The sequence below is a fragment of the Aethina tumida genome, chromosome 1 (assembly GCF_024364675.1).
Source record: "Aethina tumida isolate Nest 87 chromosome 1, icAetTumi1.1, whole genome shotgun sequence".
NCBI classification, from domain to species: Eukaryota; Metazoa; Arthropoda; class Insecta; order Coleoptera; family Nitidulidae; genus Aethina; species Aethina tumida.
In genome coordinates this window covers 10047203-10067513 of record NC_065435.1, presented here as the reverse complement: position 1 = coordinate 10067513, position 20311 = coordinate 10047203, and the positions used below count along the sequence as shown (strand labels likewise).

Genomic DNA, 20311 nt, shown 5'->3' with positions numbered 1-20311 from the left:
CTTAACATTTTGAGTTAGAAGAGACGTCTAAAAAAACAAAAAGACCATATCTAATAGATGAAAACATTAATTGTAAATTGATTCTTATAAAACAAATTCAAAGATTACCAAAAATGTGATTCAAATTTATTTAACTCTTTAACAAGCCTGAACCTCAATTTTAAATAATAAATCATGCATTTTAAAAAATCATACACTGAAAATAATTTCAGAATTATCCTGTTTTATTAACAAACCTACAAACTACAACAATTAAATGACAAAATCTACCAAATTACGAGTGAAATCTGGGTTGCTGTAACGTTGCTATGATTTTAAATAGTTTTAAAAGTTTCAACTAATAAATCATTTTTTACACTTACAATGTAAATGTAAGGAAATGATTTATAAGATAAAAATATTTTATTATGAAAATCCAAAATGTTCGTAACGACAATTAAGTAACGAAAAGAAATCTTTTTTTATTTTGCTACGCCACTGGAAAAGAATAGGACGAGTTGCGGTGATAGCGCCACTAATAACATCGGCAACATCTAACGTATCTTTGGACAACATCGCAAAAAGGTGTGCGTAAAAAGTCGTGCGCATTAAAATTAAATATGGCGCTTTATAATGACAGTTAACTGTAGTCGTTGCCTGTCAACTAAATATCTCAAACATGGAGTACAAGCCATATAATTGTAAGTTTCGTATTTTTTATATATAAGTAACCGTTACGAATGAATATTTTAAACAATTAATAAATGTAGAATGGTGTAATGGCACATTTAGGCAGCTTAGTTTATAATAAAAGTATGTGGATATTAGGATAATTACATTATTAGTTAGAAAAAATTAATTTTATATTCCTTATTACATTTTTACTGTTACACATTATTTAGTTGGCTTCAAAAAATTTACATTTTCTAATGGGTAACCATAAACTTAATATTTACACCTTTTATAAAAATCAGATCATAATTTTATCTAAATCGTTAGTATCGATCGTTTTGGAAATGTGGCTATTTTTAAAGGCCTCAACGAAGATCAGTTTAAATTGTACAGTCAGCCATATTTGTTAGTCAAGTTGTTTAAAAATGAACCTTTCACACCAATAAATTCTATGCATGAGCTTTAAGAAGAGTGTCAAATTAACGACTATTCCATAATTTGTTTAGTGAATAAGGCTACAATCAATTAAATAATATAATTGATATCTGATATACATACAATAGTCGTAGTCTTCATTATTATATTAACTTTTTAAAATGTTATATATTTTAGCCATAACTTTTATTTAATGTGAACTGTTAAAATAATTTTAATTTAATAAATAAAATGTTACATATATTTATCTAAATTGAACTAGATATAAATATAGTGACTTTAATTTTGAAAGGGATTTTTAATTATTAAATCTGTGTTATTTAATTTAATATTAACACCTTGTATATTATCCTTTTTGTTTTATAATTTTGGCCCATCTCCGTGACATAGATTCGTCCATTTTCTGAATATTCGATAAGTCTATATTCCTTCAAGCTTCTCATTTAAATTTGTATGTCGAATTTGGTTATAAACGTGATACCCCCATGTTTTCTACAGGGTTGATGTCTTAAGATTGAGACGGGCAAGATAAAACATCGATGCTTTGGTCTTTTAACCAATCAGTCACAATTTTAGATTTGTGTTTGGGATCGTTTTCATATTAAAACACATTTATTAAGAGCATAATTTCTTCAATATGTAATAGAAATTGTTGTTTAATGTATCCCTGTACATAAATCTGTCTAAAGGGGTCTACGCCAGAAGAACTGAAGCATCCCTATTACATAATTGAACTGCCACCATGTTTCACTGTGGGTATAACAATCTTCTTGAGTAGTTTCGTCCCTGTAAGTTGTTTAACATAGATAGAACCATCATTTTTTTTATAATTTAATTTGGACTCGTCACTTAAAACTACTCATTCCCACTGTTCTGTGGTCCAGTGAATGTAATCCTAAGCAAAACTTCATATTTTTAGTAGAAACCAGGGTTTTTCTTGTAGGTCTGGGGTCAAACGAACCCCCATCCACTCACCATCTTCTCACAGTACCTCTACGAATTTCAGCAAGTCCCATTTCCTCCAGGTTGGCTTTAATGTCAGTTGAAGATTGATTGGATTGTTTTAACATTCGAATTATCCAGTTATCCATTTTCTTTCAAGTTTTTCAAAGTAAGAAATTTTTTCGTAGCCACCAATTGGCCAGTTTCTCTATTTTTTTTAATAAAAGCGGAAACGATGTGACTTATTTAGTCGTAACTCATAGCCATCTCTTCTGGTTTATCTCGGTCTTGGTAACGCTAAATTATAAATTTTTCTTACAGTTTCACTTTAACCAATGATTAAATAATTATAATAAGCAAACCATATCTATTAAATAATCGATTTAAATTCACAGAGAGCAGTGAAAGATCATAAAGTAAAAAGTTTATATAATTCTAATCATTAAAACAATAAAAAGAAGGCAGTTTTTTAAATAATAAAATTAAATTGACCAGTTGCACATTAATAATAAAAATAAACAATAAACTTTATAGGTACTGGCATCCAATTCAAGAACTACAGAACATATAGACAATCAGCCACATTCTTTAAGCAAATTGTTTAAAAAAAAAAAATAATTTAGCTGACTTAGTTAACTATATGAACGTTACCATTAGATACCAGTAAATTCCCTCAATGAGTTAATGATTTTCTAACAATTTGTATTATTAATGAGGTGATTAATTAAAAAACCTAACACAATCATTGAACATCAGTACCTATAGAAATGAGTTATGTCACTTAATAGTTACATATTAATTTATTTCAGGTCATGTATCTAATATTCAGGATTCTACGTCAAAATTACAAAGTGGATAAGAACTGGGAAAGAGGCAAGAATAAAAAATGAGGTAATTTTTATATAACCATCTCTAATTACTATAATAAAATAAGCAATAAAGTTATTTAAATTTATATTATACATTACATTTTTTTATTTTGTTATAATTAATTACTTTTGAAGCAACTAATATTTTAATAGTATGGATAAAAAACATATGGAATATTAATTAATTTTTACTTAATTTATTTTAGGTCTTCTGTCTAATATTCAGATTCTACATCGATGTTACCAAGTGGCTAAAGACTGGTAAAGGTCTGTCGATTAAATAAGAGGTAATTTGGTTCAGTATTTGAATAGTTATTAAAATATTTTGTGTTTTCAATGCTAATTCAAGTATTAATATATATGGTATATATATATACCATAGTTACCATAGTTGATTAAAACATTGTTTAAACAAAAAATAAGTCCTCCTCTTGAAGAATTTAACACCCCCAAATTGACTACATTTCAAATTTCATAATTATTAATCAGTTTGTGACACCATTGACAACAACACTTTACTAGTCGAATGTCCTCTTATTCATGATTAAGTTATATACATTGTTTAATAAATGAAATATTTATATAAGATTAATGTATTAATATAATGTTATATAATTTATCTTAGACTTTGAATGTAATCTTCATGATCCCACCTCTAAATCAGAAAGTGGACATCATCTGGAAATGATGTACGATATACAATTTAATTCCATAATTTTTATATAACTAACTATAATTGCTATAATAAAATAAACAATAAAGTTACTTAAATTGATATTAGATATATATGTTACATTTAATGTATTTTATTTTGTTATAATTAATTAATTTTTGCTTAATTTATTTTAGGTCTTCTGTCTAATATTCAGATTCTACATCGATGTTACTAAGTGGCTAAAGACTGGAAAAAGTCTGTGGATTAAATAAGAGGTAATTTGGTTCAGTATTTGAATAGTTATTAAAATATTTTGCTTTTTCAATGCTAATTCAAGTATTAATTCTGTTTAAATGAAATAATGAATTAAATTATGAAACCGTAAATATTAAAACATTATTTAAACAAAAAGTAAGTTCTCCTCTTGAATTGAATTTAACACCCCCAAATTGGGTACATTCCAAATTTCATTATTAATTATTAATCAGTTTGTGGCACCATTGACAATAACTTTTCTTGTCGAATACCCTCTTATTCATGATTAAGTTCTAAATACATTATTAAATAAATGTAAAATGAAATATTTATATAAGATTAATGTATAATAATTAATGTTATTTAATTGATTTTAGATTTTGAATGATCCCTCTTCTAAATCAGAAAGTGGACATCATCCGGGAAATGATGTACAATACACAATTTATTTCCATAATTTTATATGTAACCAATACATATTAGAACATATTTGAAACCTTTTGTAAGCTCTAAAGAGGTTCCACTTAAAATATAAATTTACATTCATCGATGAAAATAACACTTTGCATAATAATTCTTATTCGTATTGAAGTAAATGTGTCTAATTCAAAATTAATAATTTCAATAAAATACAATTGGTAATATTTTACGCTCGCAGCCCTTACCACTTTGTTCTTGACATGATAAACGTTGGAAAACGATCCAGAGCCCAACTGATGCAAAACTTCATAGTCCGAAAGGTGTAGTTGGTACTCCATGTTCTCGGTCAAATTCCAGACAATGTGTTTAATAACTTCTGGTTCGTGATCCTGTGGATAGCTGTTACTTCTTTTAATTTTACCACACACAATGTGATCGGGGTAACTTGCGATTACAATTTCTTCCGACCTATGCTGAAGGGGACAAAAACTGTTCAACTACTTGGTCTCCATACATTAACACAACTTGTTGACTGTTATGCACGGGCAAGACTTACTTTGACGAGAGACATGCGATTCTTAATGGCGTCAAAAATCGTACGTTAAAAATGTCTAAGATTAATAACACGGATAATGTGCAATTTTGAAACCGCAGCTTCTGTAATCAGAAACTAAATAATGAATTGGAAAATCAGAAACGTTTCTTAAGGCACTGTCGATTGGATTCACCTGAAATCTGGAGAAGCACAAGGCTGGAGCATGTACTCGTCAGAAGTTTGGGAAGCAAAGTGGCCTATGATCAGCAACAGCGAGTTCTATTTGAAATGGAGCGGTTGACTGTATGGTTGCCAACTAAATTCGGTGATAAACTAAAAAGCCTCAAGTCTGGGCGGCACATTCAAAATGATAACGTTTGTATTTATTTTGATTATTAATATGAGACTGAAAAATCATCCGCTGAAAACAATATTGTGCCAAAACTCGAAATTGAGAAAGTTTTTATCAAATTAGATTTTAAAAAGTAATCAAAACTCTCCCTGTAATTTATTAAGTTATTACACTGGTAATTAAAGAGGAATTTAAATTTGAAGGGGAGATCTTTAAAATTAAAATTATAATAAATTAATCCACGATTATTACAACATATTAATTATTCTTTTTCAGGGACGTTACTATGTATGTAATTCACTGAAGAATATCCCGTGAACGTTGAAGAGCCAGACCAGTATAATTTTTCCTCCTGTATTTTGCCATTTTATTAATAATTGAAAATAAATAAAATAAACAAACAAAAATATACTACAAAATTAAAAAAGGTTCTTCCCCGCTACTTTTTTAATTTACTTTGCAGTTTCACCACGTCTATTAAAAGGAAGGTAAGGCCCAGAGGAATGGTTCAAAATTTAAAATTGTAACATATTTCATAAATTGATTAAATTCCAATTCTCTCCAGTCAATATAAAAAATATATTTCAATAGACTATACGTTTTTTCGCCTTTTTGCTCTCACATTTTAAAAACGACGAAGATATTACTTTAAGCACACATGGCCATATAAATAGCACATTCAAATATATTTATGTTTTGAACCACTATTTAACAATATTTTTAATAGTAAAATTCCATTCTTAGTAAAATTTATATTATTTTCACACTTTCTGTGGGAAGAAAGAATCATTACACTCCAGAGAAGAGGGAAATAGTAATTAAAATATCTAAATATTGCTGACATAGCTAAAAATTTAAGATGCTCCTGAAAAATGGTTTGCAACGTTATTAACAAATATGGAACAACACACTCAATTGAAAATATAATAAGAAAACGACATAACAATTAAAAAAACAACTTTTATATGCAATTTGGAAGAAGCAGTAAACGTCTTCTAGACTAATAAAGAATGAATTAGTAGTATAGAAAAAAATATTCAAAAAAGACTAAAGTTTACTCAAAAATATATTAATTACCCTCCAGAATTTTTGCGAACAGTACTTTGAACTAATCCAAGTTCAATATAATAGAATCAGATGGTAAAGTCCTCCAAATAAAAATTTGGACCCTAGATACACTACAAAACTTTAAAGCACGATGAAGGAAACATTACGGTTTGGAGTACCTTTTCTTGTAATGGTATAGGACCAGTACAGAACATTATTAATATTATTAACAAATATAAAACATATCCACTTGAAAATATTATAAGAAATAAATTAACAAATAACCAACTCCTTTTGTAGACAGACAAACTGGAAGAATCAGTAAATGAAATCCTTTCTTGTCTTCTAGGCAAATAAAAAATGAATTAATTGAGTCACACAATATCTATGTAGATGTAATAAAGAAACCATTAATAACAAAAAAGAATATTCAAATAAGATTAAAGTTTGACAAAAATATATTAATTATCCTCCAGAATTTTGCTGAAGAGTTCTTTGCAGTGATTAATCAAATATCAATAGAACTAGACGTTCGAAATAAGAGTTTGGACCCTAGATACACTGCAAAAACTGAAGCACTGTGGAGGAAACATTCATTATAGTTTGGGGTTCCTTTTCTTGACATGTATAGGACCATTACAGAAAATTATTGGTAAAATGGATCGTTTCATGTTTAGCGATACCATAAGAGATGTAATGGAACCATTTGTCAACGATCCCTCAACTTACCAGTTACATGATTCCAAAATTGTTCAAAAATGGATAAAAGATGATAATGTTAAGTCCCTGAATGGCCAACTCAAAATCTGGATCTAAATCCAATTAACTTACGGAACTTATGCTATTTCTCTAGCCACAACTGTACATACACACTGACCAATTAAAACTTCAGGAAAGTGTGATAATAAAAATCAAATTTGATAAATATATTTTTATTAAATGTATATAGAATGACAAAGGAACAATTAATGATGATGATTTTATATGTACTCTTTGATAAATAAGAAGCAGATTTGACAGTTTCATGATTCAGCAGATATATATACGGGATTTATTCTTTAAAATTTCCATCGAATATCACAGATACTAAAATTGCTGCTCAACACTTATCGGATAATTTACTATAACTTTATAAAATCCATGTAAAATATTAATTACCCCATACACCTGCTTTACACTCGTAAACTTAAACAAAAAAAATTTAATACACAAATATTATCCAAATTGTCTATATAAGAATCTCTTTTCGTTGAGGCACTGTCTTCTATCACTGATCAAAAATGACAAATTATTATTATTGAAATTCATAGTTAAAAGATCAATCAATAAAAAAGTGTAATTACAGAAATACGATTCAATAAATGTAAATAATTATTTAAATAGCTGGCAAGTCGGTACAGACGGTACATATTAGCACTTCATACAGTCTCTCAGTCGCTTATGAAATGGTAATTCTGCAAAAAATTAACTTATCTCAATTCATTATTATATAAAGCAGAAATTAACTTTTTTGAATTACCACAATTGTTTCATATAAATCTGTGCATTGAAATTTATTAGTATAAAGTTAAAAATATGTACAATTTTAAAAATGATCGAAATATGATATGTACAGATAAGTCGTGGACGTATGCAGGGGGAATTATCCCCCTCCATACGGCCACGAGTATAACAGAATATGGTATAAAAATAAAATAATCTTTAAAATTAATGAAGAAAGTTAATATATGTTAAATATATACCCAGTTCACTAAAGAGTAAAATATGAGAAAACCAAGATTTTGAGAGAAATTATCCTTAATTTTAAAACCTAATATCAAATGTCTAATAAAAACTAAAACACAATAACAAATTTCTGGGACCTGGACTCTTTCCACACATTCCATCTTGGTGTTATATTAATGGGAGATCTAAATTCTGCACTACTAGTTAGTGAATAGGGTTTTTATGACACTATTTTTAAACCACTAAGTTTACTTAACAAAATAAATTTTAGAATAAAATGCATCTAAAATTATTTCAACTTCGTGTCCATTTGATAAATAAAAAGCACTCCACCAAAAATCAGTTGGTGCGTCGTTTAATCCTTCTTAAAGGACTTCCCCTCGAAGTGCCTGTGAGGCACATAGCCCCTGGTCTGTTCCAAGGGCACCTTCGTCGGCGGAGGGGCGTCTCCTACGCTGACGTACCCAGTCTTGGGCGTTTCGGGTGCGTGGGGCCACGCAAAATTCTTCATACTACTGATGGCGTCGGCAGCCTGCACGTAGTGGGGCATCTGCATCTCCTCAGTAGGGGTCGTGTTACTCATCAAGTCGGCGACAACGTCCTTCGGTGCACCCATTGTCGTGACGACGTAGCCGGACTTCGGGCTGGGCTGCACCTCCGGCATGGTTAACAGATTCTTCATCATCAGGTCGCTGCTGATGAGCGGCGTGCTGGGCGTCGAACCTATCGGCGACGTTTTCACCTCCATTGCCTTGTCGAGGGGCACGTAAGGGGACTCCTCCTTCTTGGGCAAGGGCTCGCCGACTTTGCAGTAACTGCTTGACGACACGGCCGGCTTGGCCGCCCAGCCCGTTGCGTTCTCTGGCAACACGTAACCTGACGAAGCTAAAAATATGTCATTTATACCTTGTAACACTCAATAAAATGTCGAAATTTACCTTTAGTTGGGAAGTTACGCTTCCTCAACGAATTCTGAGCGGCTTCCTCGTTATCCTTCTGATCAGTTCCAGAGTCGGCGCTGGAAATGTGAGCGGATTCTAAAGACGACGTGACACTTTCGTGGGCTGAGCTGCAGCCGCTTGTGTCTGCGCTGATTGGAGTGTTCTCCTTGATTTTCGACAGGAGCATCTCCTCGTCGGCCGGCTTCGGTGGGAACCTGGTGTGTTCCTCCGGATGCTTTCCGGACTGCCAGGGCACCAAGTCGTTTTGGACGACCGGAGCCAATCCAGGTGGCAACTTCACCTCCACATTTTTCATTACTATTATTTTCACATATCCCCTAAAAAATATTTGTTAATATACAATGACGCACCTAATTAATAGTAATTGCTTACCATCTGACTAAATATAACATGGAAAATAAGGCGAATACAATAACGACAATAATTATGTATATAAAGTAGTTCCCCTTGACTTGGCAATAAGTTTCGAGTGGTTTGCTCCAAGGCCCTTTGACCGCAGTATTGTTAATAATATTTACAGCTCTGACAGACACCAAATACGCGTCGTAGTCCTGACAATTGCTGAAGTTATACTGACGACCTGTTAATTTATTTAATTAATTATTAATACATCCAAACAAATTTATTTATGTAACTTACTAGTCACGTTTACTATGTTCTCGTAGTCGTCCGCTTTTTTCTTCAATTTTACTTCATAATACTCATTTTTGCCTCTTGGAGGGATAGGTTCACCCCAAATTATGGAAGTGTATGAGTGATTTTGGAACGTCATTACTGGTTTGTCTTCAATGTCTCCGGGAACTGAAAATGAACAAATATTGGTATATTTACTTATAAAATACTTATAAATTATATCAAATATTAACTCTAAAAACTTGAACAATTATAGAGATATTAAGAATGCAAAAGATTAAAAACAAATTAATATTTGTAATCAAATGAAAAATTAGTACCTAAATTATATAAGGAAGAAACAAGAAATTTCAAAAATTATAAAAGAAATATTAATTTAAGGCCAGATTAAGGATTAATAATCAATTAATATCTGAAATCAAATGAAAAATTAAAACTAAAATACAAATGGGAGAAACAAGAATTTTTGAAAAATTTAAAAATATTAATTATGAATTATAGATATCGAAAAGCGTTTGATTCTCTAAATTTTGAGAGAAACATCAAGAATGACAGAGACAGGAAATCTCCCACTACGTGGCCACCACTATATATATATACTTTTCCTGTCTCTGTCGTGCATGATGTCTCATCCAAGATTCAGACGGATCAAACGCTTTTCATTATGTATACAGTAATTAAAAATATTATGGTCCCTAAAATAATTATTTATAAAATTATTATTAAGGGCAGATTAAGGATTAATAATAAATTAATATCTGTAATCAAATGAAAAATTAATTCAAGAATTTTTGTAAAGTTTAAAAAGAAATATTAATTATGAAGTAAGAAAATACTTCATAATTAAGTAAAAATATATAAGTAGATATAAAAATGTATGTGATTAACTGTACTTACTTCCCATCTCTGTAATCACATTTACGTAACGAGACACTGTGGAACACTGAACCGTACAAGCACTCACAGCTATACTGAAGTTCTTGTAACTCTCCAGATTAGTAAACTAAAAAAAAATTGTGATGTTATCCATATCCAAAATTCGTATTAAAATCAATAACTTACATTAAACGAAGTCACAGATGATTGTACATCGACTGTCTTGTTGTTGAGTGAAACGTGGTAATACTTGAGTTTACCGTTGGTCGTCAATGGATCAGGTTCCGTCCAGTTAATGGATATAGACGAATTGGTAACTTCTAGTACTTTAACATACGGAGAGAATTTTGGTGCAGCCTCCAGTGTCGTGTTGTACAGAGGCATTTCGTTTTGTAACAATTTCTCGTCGCCAGATTGGAGGTACACATTCACCTTGTAGGTTGTGTACGGCATCAAATTAACTAGCTGGGCAGAAGTATGTGTATTGTTGAAGACCATGTGCTTCAGAGTCTCGTTTTCCGGTTCTGGAATAAGGACAAATAAAAAATAACAGACTGGTTTATCAGATTCAACATTTGAATTGAAAAATAGAAGAAAGTTAAAGTAAATTAACGTAATATATTGAATTTGGGTTGTTTACCTTTACATTCTTGTAACATGGGCGACTTGATTGGGCAGTATTCGATAACGTAGGTCTCGTTCCCGTCGTTCAGGCTACCGCATCCCCACAACCACTTAACGCCCATCCAGGTGTCGCCCAACCTATCGAAGTATATGCCGGTCAGCTTCGGCCTGCCCGTAGACAGGACGGTACAGTCCGCCCACACCATGCCGCTGCTACTGTTCCATGTGTTGGCAGAGATGGCCATCTGATAGATTTTACTGCTCTCCAGGGTTATTTCGTACGCTTCATTAGTAGGCGGTATCATCTTCCACTGCAGGTCACCGGTACACTGATAAGGACGATCGCGTTCGTCCTTGCACCAGAATATCGTGTAGCTGATCAGCTCCTGTCCCGGGGCCAAAACGGGCCTCTTCCACTTAAGCTTGTACCTCCCGTCGTTCAGTTCACTCTTGGTGAAATCAGTAGGCTTCTTGACACCTGCAAATCAATCAAAAAGTGTGACGGGTGCATTTAAAAACTATAGGTCAGCGACTTACGATCCTTCAGTTTTGGTATGTACAACGTGGAATTGTTCTTGGAAAAGCCGTCCGAATTCTGGGACCATATGTAGAACGTGTAGCTGCGGTCGCTCGACAAGTTCTTAGAATGGAAATAGTGTTTGGTTGTTGTGTGATTAATCGAAACCTCCGGCGACGTGACGACATAATTGAATTTGTCTCCGTTTCTGTATGCGTCCTTAACGCTGCCCCAGTACATATAGAAATCGGAGCCTGACATGTCGAAACCGCCGACGTTGGTTGCTGGAGGTTCTCTCGGCACTGAAATTAAATTGTATTATGTAAAAATCTAATAAATCTCGCCAGTTAATTAGTACAAATCATTTTTGTAGAAAGATGAAGACAGGAAATGTTGTGCTTAACAAAACAGGCTTAAAAATGTTGAAGTTTATGGGTTATACATTTTTTAGAGTTACTTTAAAGGAAAATGTCAAAAACAAATTGATTTTTAACTGTAAATACCTTAACTCGTGTTTCTTTAATGAATGAGGAAGTCTAAATAATTTCAAATGAAATATATGTAGTAAAACAGGCTTAAAAATATTGAAGTTTAGATGTTATTTAAAATTATATAGACATTTTTAAGTTACTTCAAAAGGAATGTCAAAAATGAATTGATTTTTAACTGTAAAGTACATTGAGAAATATGTGAATTTAATCACAAATTACATTAAGAAAAATATTTAACATAGTTTTTTCATTGGATTTGGACGATTATTTAAAAAAAAATTAAATCTGAATACAATTTGCATTTTAAAAAATCATTTTTTGTACGTGTTTTTTGTTAAGTGTGAATTCCTAATCAATATCGATTCAAAGACAAATAAAAATACAAATATTGAAATGTATAGGTGAGTAACAGGTTTTTTCAACGTGATAAAATATAAATAAATTTTATCATATTTATTTAAAAATATTAGGCAACAAAGACAAGATAACTAAAAATGGCAACATAGATTACTATGTTTTTCTACCCAAACATTTACTCACTTCTAGAATTTATACCAATTTCGATAAACAGCTATTTAATTTAATTATAATTAAGCGTCATTATCCAATAAAGAATTCCGGACAAAATTTGTTTCCTAGAGTAACTTAAATTGGAATCAAAATTTCTTTATAAATAACACAAAATTGACCCTATATTTACTAATGGCGTCTACATAGGCAGTCTAATTTAAAAACTTTGTAAATGAAGTAATTAGGAAATTTAATTACCTCTAATTTTAATTAAATAACTTTTCAATTGTCTGGCTAATTTTCAATTGATTTTTAACACCTTTTTCCATGTCTATACTTTGACAAAACTGTTATAATTCGTTGTTTGACTTGATTTTCAACACCTAATTACAAACTAGTCTAGTTTTAATGATAAAAATTTTTAATTTATATTTATTCAATAAGTGGATTATATAAGAAAAATAATTAATTATATAAAAATATTCAAAATTTATAATAGTAATAATTAAAATTGACTCTTTTAGTTGTTTTGGCAATTTATTATTGAAAAATATAAATTAAAAATATTTAGAAAATTATTTTAAACAAAATCTGTGCTAATTTATAGTAGGTGACCTAACTAGACATATTGTATAAATTAATATAAATAAATATGAGTAAAAAATTACTTGATTAAAGCAATCTAAATCTATATTTATAGACTGAAAATAGTTAAATTAATTTTATTACTCTAATCGTCACCTTAAAACTGTATTAATTAACCTTAAAAAGTAATTAACAAAAAATGGTACTTACAAGTACTTGCAGTACGTTGAGTGAACGAAGCGTTGCGGGACCACATCGACTCGTCGTTTGGATCCGCAGCGGCGGACCTCAAAGACACCCGGACGTCGCACATGGAGTGAGGATACGGAATGCCGGTCAGGTTGAAGGTCTTCCAATGTTCCTTGGGGTTGGTCGTTATAAGGGTGCCGAACGTCCAACTAGTCGGTGCGAAGTCGCATTGGTAGAGCACCCTGTGGTGAATGCCGCACTCCAAATTGCGCATGGTCTCCGGTATCGACCAGTTCATCATGATGGACGTCGTCGTGACCGACAGCACGGTCAAACGCACCGGAGGATTCGGAATAACTGCGGAAACACGGTTAGTACTCTGCTTATGGTCGGACGAATGGGTTTTGTTTTACCTCTGGCGAAGTGATCGATTGTGAAGTTCTGATTCCACGAGCCGAATTCATTCGACATGTTCAGTTTGAAGCTGTAATTTTCGTAGCCCAGTCTGTAGTACGGTTGGGTCGATGAGCTGAGGAAGATTGACCTCTTCGTTCCGTTCTTTTGGATAGACGTGTTGTAGATGAATGAATTGAATTTCATGGATATGGATTCTTGGCTTGGCACGTAGGTCATTGGAGCCGTCCATGTACAGGTGAAATTGTCGAAATTGTAACCGATGCATTGAAAATCGGTGACGTTGCTTGGAGCCACTGCAAAATGTGAATTTAATTAATATAGGTATTGATAAAGATAATTTTAGGTTTTTGGTTACTAATTTACTTAGATAAATTTTTACATTATATTATTTGAAAAGTTTCTTGTTGCTTTTTATAATTATAATAATTATATAACATTTTTTGGGTTAAATATGGTGTGTGGAAGTGTATTGATAACTGTCTGAAATGAATTAATCAAAGTATACAGTGGTGACCAAAGAAATAGGAACGTTTCATAAGATATTTAATAGAGGGATTTAATTAAAATTTTGTCGTCAGTAATATGTGATTGCGCAGCACAAAGTCCGGATCTAAATCCAATTAAAAACTTATGGAACAACATGAAGTCTCGATTAAAACACCAAAAATCATCAAATTTAGATGATTTGTGTTATTAATTTAAAACGACCGTAGATATCTCGTTGAAGTGTTGATTTAAATACAACATAAATAATTATAGAAAGAATATATGGTAGTATAATTATTTTAAACAAAATATAAAATATTTTGATTGCCAATTAAGAATAAACACCACTGTCCAGATCTCTCTTCACGACCATCATTTATTTTACATAATAAATGATTTAATTCTGAAGAGAAGGTCAAAACTGAGGTTGATCTGTTTCTTTAGTTTTAAAAACTCAGATATTTTGATGGTGGCATTAAAAAATTTATTGTAATGATGATTATTGTTAAGTTTTCCAGTACCTAATATCATTTGACTTACCTCCAACAGTAACTGAGTTCAAACATATAAGCGACCCCTTTTCCTTATTTTTCCCAGTGAGAAAACAACTATACATGTCATCTTTGGTGGCAGGGGCATTCTCTATGATGAGTTGTATGCTTCTGTCGCTAATTTTTGTTACCTGTAAATAAAGATCATTTTAATTATGGTACGTAGAAATTGACTAGTATACTTACTAGGTCATCATCAAGTACAGATTTATTTCTTCTGAACACAAGTCTTTCATCGCTGTATAACGTACGGTTGATGGTACATGTTATATTTAAAGTAGATCCACGTTCAATTATTATATCACCTTGGGGATAGGTGTCTGTAAAAATAAAGAACAAAATTAATACAAATAATTTTTTGGATTGTAAATTACTTACATCCAATCGTTGATTGTATAGCTTTGCATTTGGGAAAATGTGACCCATAAGTGACGCCCAATAAAACTGTTGTTATAAATAAATACTGGACAATATGCCCCATATTGTCTTCAGTTGTTAGGTAATCTGGAACCAACAAATAATTATTAGTTATTGTTGTGTATTTTATTATTACAACCAAATTAGAAGAATTTAGAAGTGAATCGATGCACTGTAATGAACTCACTGAAAACGTCCACACGTCTATTTAAGAAATTATCAATTTTTTATTTTCATTGCTTAATAAAATTGATAGTGAAATTGTTCTGGGAATGTAGAAATGTAGTAAATTAAATCGCACAATTAATTCAATTGAAAAAGATAGTATGGTCATTTAAGTGTTAAAAATACAACATGTTTGTCAATCGTTTCGAAACTTCTAAGAAAATTATATTGGTACTCTCACAATAATAATTTAGGAAAATTTCTGGGAAAATACCAAAGATGTATAATCAACACTTTTAAGTTCAAGCATTCAGGATTAAATAATGCATAATGTCATTAATCTTTGGTAAAGAGTGATTTATGCAATTTATAGCCAAAGACAATAAACAAACAGTAAGTGTTAATATGAAAGCAAATAAAAATGTTCTTGGAACATTTTATCTGGCTCTTAGTTTAACAATCTATCTGGAAAATTATTGTGTAAACTTTGAGTAAAATGTGAACGTTTTTTTTATTCAACAGAAAGAACGAAACAAAGTTTAAACTTCTCTAATTGAATGGACATTAACTTTTCACCACCATCTAAAGAACCTGAAGAGTGATTTATGCAATTTATACCCAAAGACAATAAACAAACAGTAAGTGTTAATATGAAAGCAAATAAAAATGTTCTTGGAACATTTTATCTGCCTCTCAGCTTAACAATCTATCTGGAAAATCATTTTGTAAACTTTGCGTAAAATTTGAACGTTTTTCTCATTCAACAGAAAGGAAGAAACTAAGTTTAAACTTATTGAATTAAATGGACATTTATTTTTTTAGCACTATCTAAAGAACCTTTGAAATTTTGCATAGATTGTTGAATTATTTTTTCATTGCAATTAAGTGATAAAACAATTAATCAAAATTTAAAACCCCAAGCCAAGGATTCATTGAAAATAGATACTGTGAACACTAGTACAAATATTATTGTGCAAATTTTGCCATGTGTTTCAAGTTGACAGATTTTTAAATGGTCACTGGTAACTAGATAAAAGAATAAAACAGTACCATACAAAAAATCTATGAGTTTTTGGAAAAATTCCTGTGGAAACAGAATAATTAAACAAATTGTTATATATTTTTGAAAATTTGTTGTGTAAATTTGACTTTAACGACTAGTTTATTTAATTGTTTACTGAAGCAGTGTAAATAACCCATTATTCTCATATAGTACAAAGATACTTTCTTGAAACTATAAATCTCAACTTTCTTTTGAACTGTGAAAATAGTAAACTAAACTATTTAAGCTTCTTAGAAGTAACAACAATCTATTAAAAAATCATCAATTTAGGAATACCAGTAAGTAATTAGATATACATCAAAGCTTGAGTAAAATATGGAACAGATATCAGAGTAAAGCAAGAACTATTAACATAACACATGTATGTAATCTAGGTGTTAACACAAAGACATATTATAATACAATTATCAGCTCACATTTATTTCTAAAACTGAAGTACTTAGGTTATATTAATTGTAGTATTTAATAGAACATTGATATAATTATGAGGTAAAAACCTTTCACAATTGTTTTACCAATAATGCTGACGTATTTTGTGTTACTTCTGTGATCATAAGATAAAACTTCTAAAGAACCAGATTTAGAAATATAGTTAGAATAAAAATATACTGAATAATCATCGTGCACATTTCAATTATCTCATTTGCGAAAGCGTAAATAAATAAATATTATTGAAACTTATTGTAAATCGATGTGATAAACGGTCTATTTTTAAAATAACTACAATAAACGAATATTTCTGAGTCAGTATCAGCCAAATTTAACACGAGAATTCTTAGAACAATGAAATTATTGAAATTTTCACTTTTACTAAACACAAATCAATGGACGTAAGCGTTTATCAAATTTTTATCGTGGCTATTAAAATTATATTATTAATTTATGGTTTGCCATAAATAAAGAGATTGATAATATTTAACTGTACGTTTCAGTGAAATAAATTTTTGATAACTAAACTATAGAAGGTCATAAATGTGTCATATGATGTTGACAATTTTTTGAATTTTTCACAATATTCAAAGGACTCGAGAAAAATGTTTTTATTACTACTAAGATATGTTTTAGGTCTCTACTCAAAAAATTATTTTACTCAACTAAATCTGACATAGTAAATTTAATTTTTGTAGTAGAAAATACACCAAATTGTTTTTTAAAAATAATTAAGAATAGTAAATAAATTAATAAATTAAGAATAGTAGATTTATTTTCAAAACCTTTATTGACCATAAATATTAGCCATTTAAAGTACTTTTATTTATTTATTTTACCCAATTTTTATTGGTAGAAGAAACCTCAAACTAGTTTTTTACACAAAAAATTAAACATAGTAAAACATTAATTTAAAGCAAACCCTTATTTCACATAAACATGAAATATTTAACACTGTTATTATTAAAATAACATAAAAAAAAGGAAATTAACAAATATTCTGCCACTCTTACTATGTACTCCAAATGTTTTTTAACTAATGTAAAAAATATTTATACGAGTGTTCAATTTTTATCAATAGAAAAAATCTCAAACAGGTTTTTTAAACAAAAAATTAAGTTAAACACAGTAAAAACACTGATTTGAAGCAGATATTTTTCAACAGTTTGACCCTTATTTACTATAAACATTAAATATTCAACTTCATAAAAAAAAGGAAATTAACTAATTAATTTTAACCAATGTAAAAAATATTTATATGGCTATTTATTGATAGAAGAAATTTCAAACTGGTTTTCTAAACAAAAAAATAAATTAAACAAAGTAAAAATATTGATTTGAAGCAGAGATTTTTCAACAATTTTATTACTATTTTAATCAATGTAAATAATATTTATATATTTACCCAATTTACATTGGTACAAAAAATCTCAAACTGGTTTTTTAAACAAAAAAATAAGTTAACCACAGTTAAAATATTGGTTTAAAGCAGAAATTTTTCAAAAGTTAAATATTTAATAATGTTATACTTAAAACATCATACAAAAAGAAAATTAACAAATATTCACTTGTCTGCTACCCAATTTTTATTGGTACTGTTTTTTTAAACAAAAAATAAGTTAAACACAGTAAAAACATTGATTTGGAGCAGAGATTTTTTTTACCATAAACATTAAATATTTAACATTATAACTCTTAAAACATCAAAAAAAGGATATTAACAAATATTCACTTGTGTACCACCCCTCTTATGTCCCCTACATGTTTTACTGCTATTTTAACCATTTTATTTTTAAATCACATATACATTTTTTACCGTTATAGAAGGTTCGACCAATTTGCTTACATTTAATGAATGAAGTCGATGGTGAAAAGTGAAACTGATTCCAAAACTGTTTATCATAATAATTTGGGCTCATAGTATTGAATGTATTCTTGCATAATACATATAAAATACAATTTTGTTAGTAATGTTTTAAATTTTATTGACTTTCCACCAGCTCCAAGAACATGCATGAACACAATTTTAAAACTACTTCGTTTAATTATTTCAATTAACAATTGAATTTATTGAACTTTTTGTGAAGGTTTATTAATAATAAGGATGTAAATGGCATGCATTTGAATAACATAACATACTGATAACCTCTAACCTTAATATATCGTAGGTACATATGTGCTGTTCATTGAAACTTATTAAAAGTGAACTATATCAGAGATTTTATGTTTTATAAGCCAGTACAGTGCATTGAAATCGAATATATGGACACAAGCCCCCACTATTTAGTCTAAAGACTTTGGTTGTTGTATTGTTATGTGATGTTCGGACAATAACAGTAAATTTAATAAAGAAGCCTTTTGAAATTGAATATTGTGTGCTTATTTTTAACACTATAAGTGATTCGGTAATACTGCGTTTATGATTACCAAGAAACGAAATGATTTAGGTATTAATAGAACTCTTCTGGGGAATAATAAACATTCAGAGAAAAGTTTATCCTTACAACAATAGTGGCTAGTTTATGTTCAAATGTTATTGGTATTGTCCATATTGATGGTAAAATTAAATGAATTAATAAAAATAAACAAAAAAAAATTGCCAATCTAATATTATATTAAATGTCTAACAATAACAAACATTCTTGGTGTGAAATAGCAACATCCGTGAAAATTCAATTTCGGACGTTTCCTCAGTTTCAGAGCATACGGTGAAAAGCAAAAATAGTGTTAGTTCTAAGAAAAAATACGAAATAACATACTTATGATGCACCATTCTCAAAACCGAATACTAGGAATTGATAATACGTATGCGTTCATAGACTTTAGCTGTTATTGGAAAGTTTTCGATCTCATCACGGTCCCAATCACCAATCACTAGTGCCCGCACTTATCAATTTCACTTCACTACACCTGAAACATTCCGTTTAGCACATTTTCTTTGAGTTATCCAGTTTTTTAACACAATATTTCGACTTCATTTTAGGTGCTATTTACGCTCAGTGATGGAAGGTGTTGTGTTATGAATCGCAGATGGCGCCACGCACGGATCCACGGATACCATAGACCGAAGGTGACAATAGATTGGTGGGCCCGTAACGCCGAAACTGGCTATCGTAACCGCAACGAACAGATTTCTCGGATTCGGCGCTTCCGAGATGGATTTTCTTGTTAAGTAATTTACGTAATTGACCCTGTTTTTTTTCGCGTTGACGCGGGGGAATTTCTTAATGGCGAATAATCGAGTTGGCTGTGACAATATTACAACAAAACAAAAGATACTTATGTATCTATATTAATTGATTTGTATATAAAATTATTTATTATTAATGTTCTGTAATCTTTTGTTGCTACTATTGTTACCTTAATGTAAGACACTCATTTTAAGATGCACATTTAAATGTAAACTTTATATTTTCGAAAGAATTTTCTGGATGTTACAAGCAATATTTTCGTTTATTTTTGCAAAAATTCACATATACAAAATCAATAGTGGTTTTTAATTTATTATTT

At 30.2% G+C, this 20311-nt stretch overlaps 1 protein-coding gene and 1 long non-coding RNA gene across 4 annotated transcripts; one reads left to right on the top strand and one right to left on the bottom strand.

The window, feature by feature from the left end:
• The first annotated feature begins 570 nt into the window (after window positions 1–570).
• Window positions 571–5684, top strand: LOC109595067 (uncharacterized). Of its 3 annotated transcripts, none has more exons than XR_002191284.2 (5): window positions 571–680; window positions 2838–2919; window positions 3104–3184; window positions 3747–3827; window positions 5391–5673. It is a non-coding gene; the product is annotated as an uncharacterized LOC109595067 (long non-coding RNA). The 3 variants fall into 3 exon arrangements; XR_007548150.1 differs by lacking the exon at window positions 5391–5673 and adding an exon at window positions 4466–5384; XR_007548149.1 differs by lacking the exon at window positions 3104–3184 and having other exon boundaries at window positions 5391–5684.
• A 1407-nt stretch (window positions 5685–7091) lies between these two features.
• LOC109595081 (cytokine receptor) lies at window positions 7092–19823 on the bottom strand. Its single transcript, XM_020010363.2, has 14 exons — window positions 19561–19823; window positions 15106–15231; window positions 14914–15047; window positions 14717–14858; window positions 13687–13983; window positions 13295–13630; window positions 11519–11800; window positions 10998–11459; window positions 10544–10881; window positions 10379–10484; window positions 9488–9649; window positions 9221–9428; window positions 8825–9165; window positions 7092–8771 (listed from the first exon to the last, which is right to left on the bottom strand). Exons 2-14 carry the CDS (start codon window positions 15206–15208, stop codon window positions 8242–8244), a joined length of 3441 nt encoding a protein of 1146 aa, XP_019865922.1. The 5' UTR covers window positions 15209–15231; window positions 19561–19823; the 3' UTR covers window positions 7092–8241.
• Between the last annotated feature and the right edge of the window lie 488 nt (window positions 19824–20311).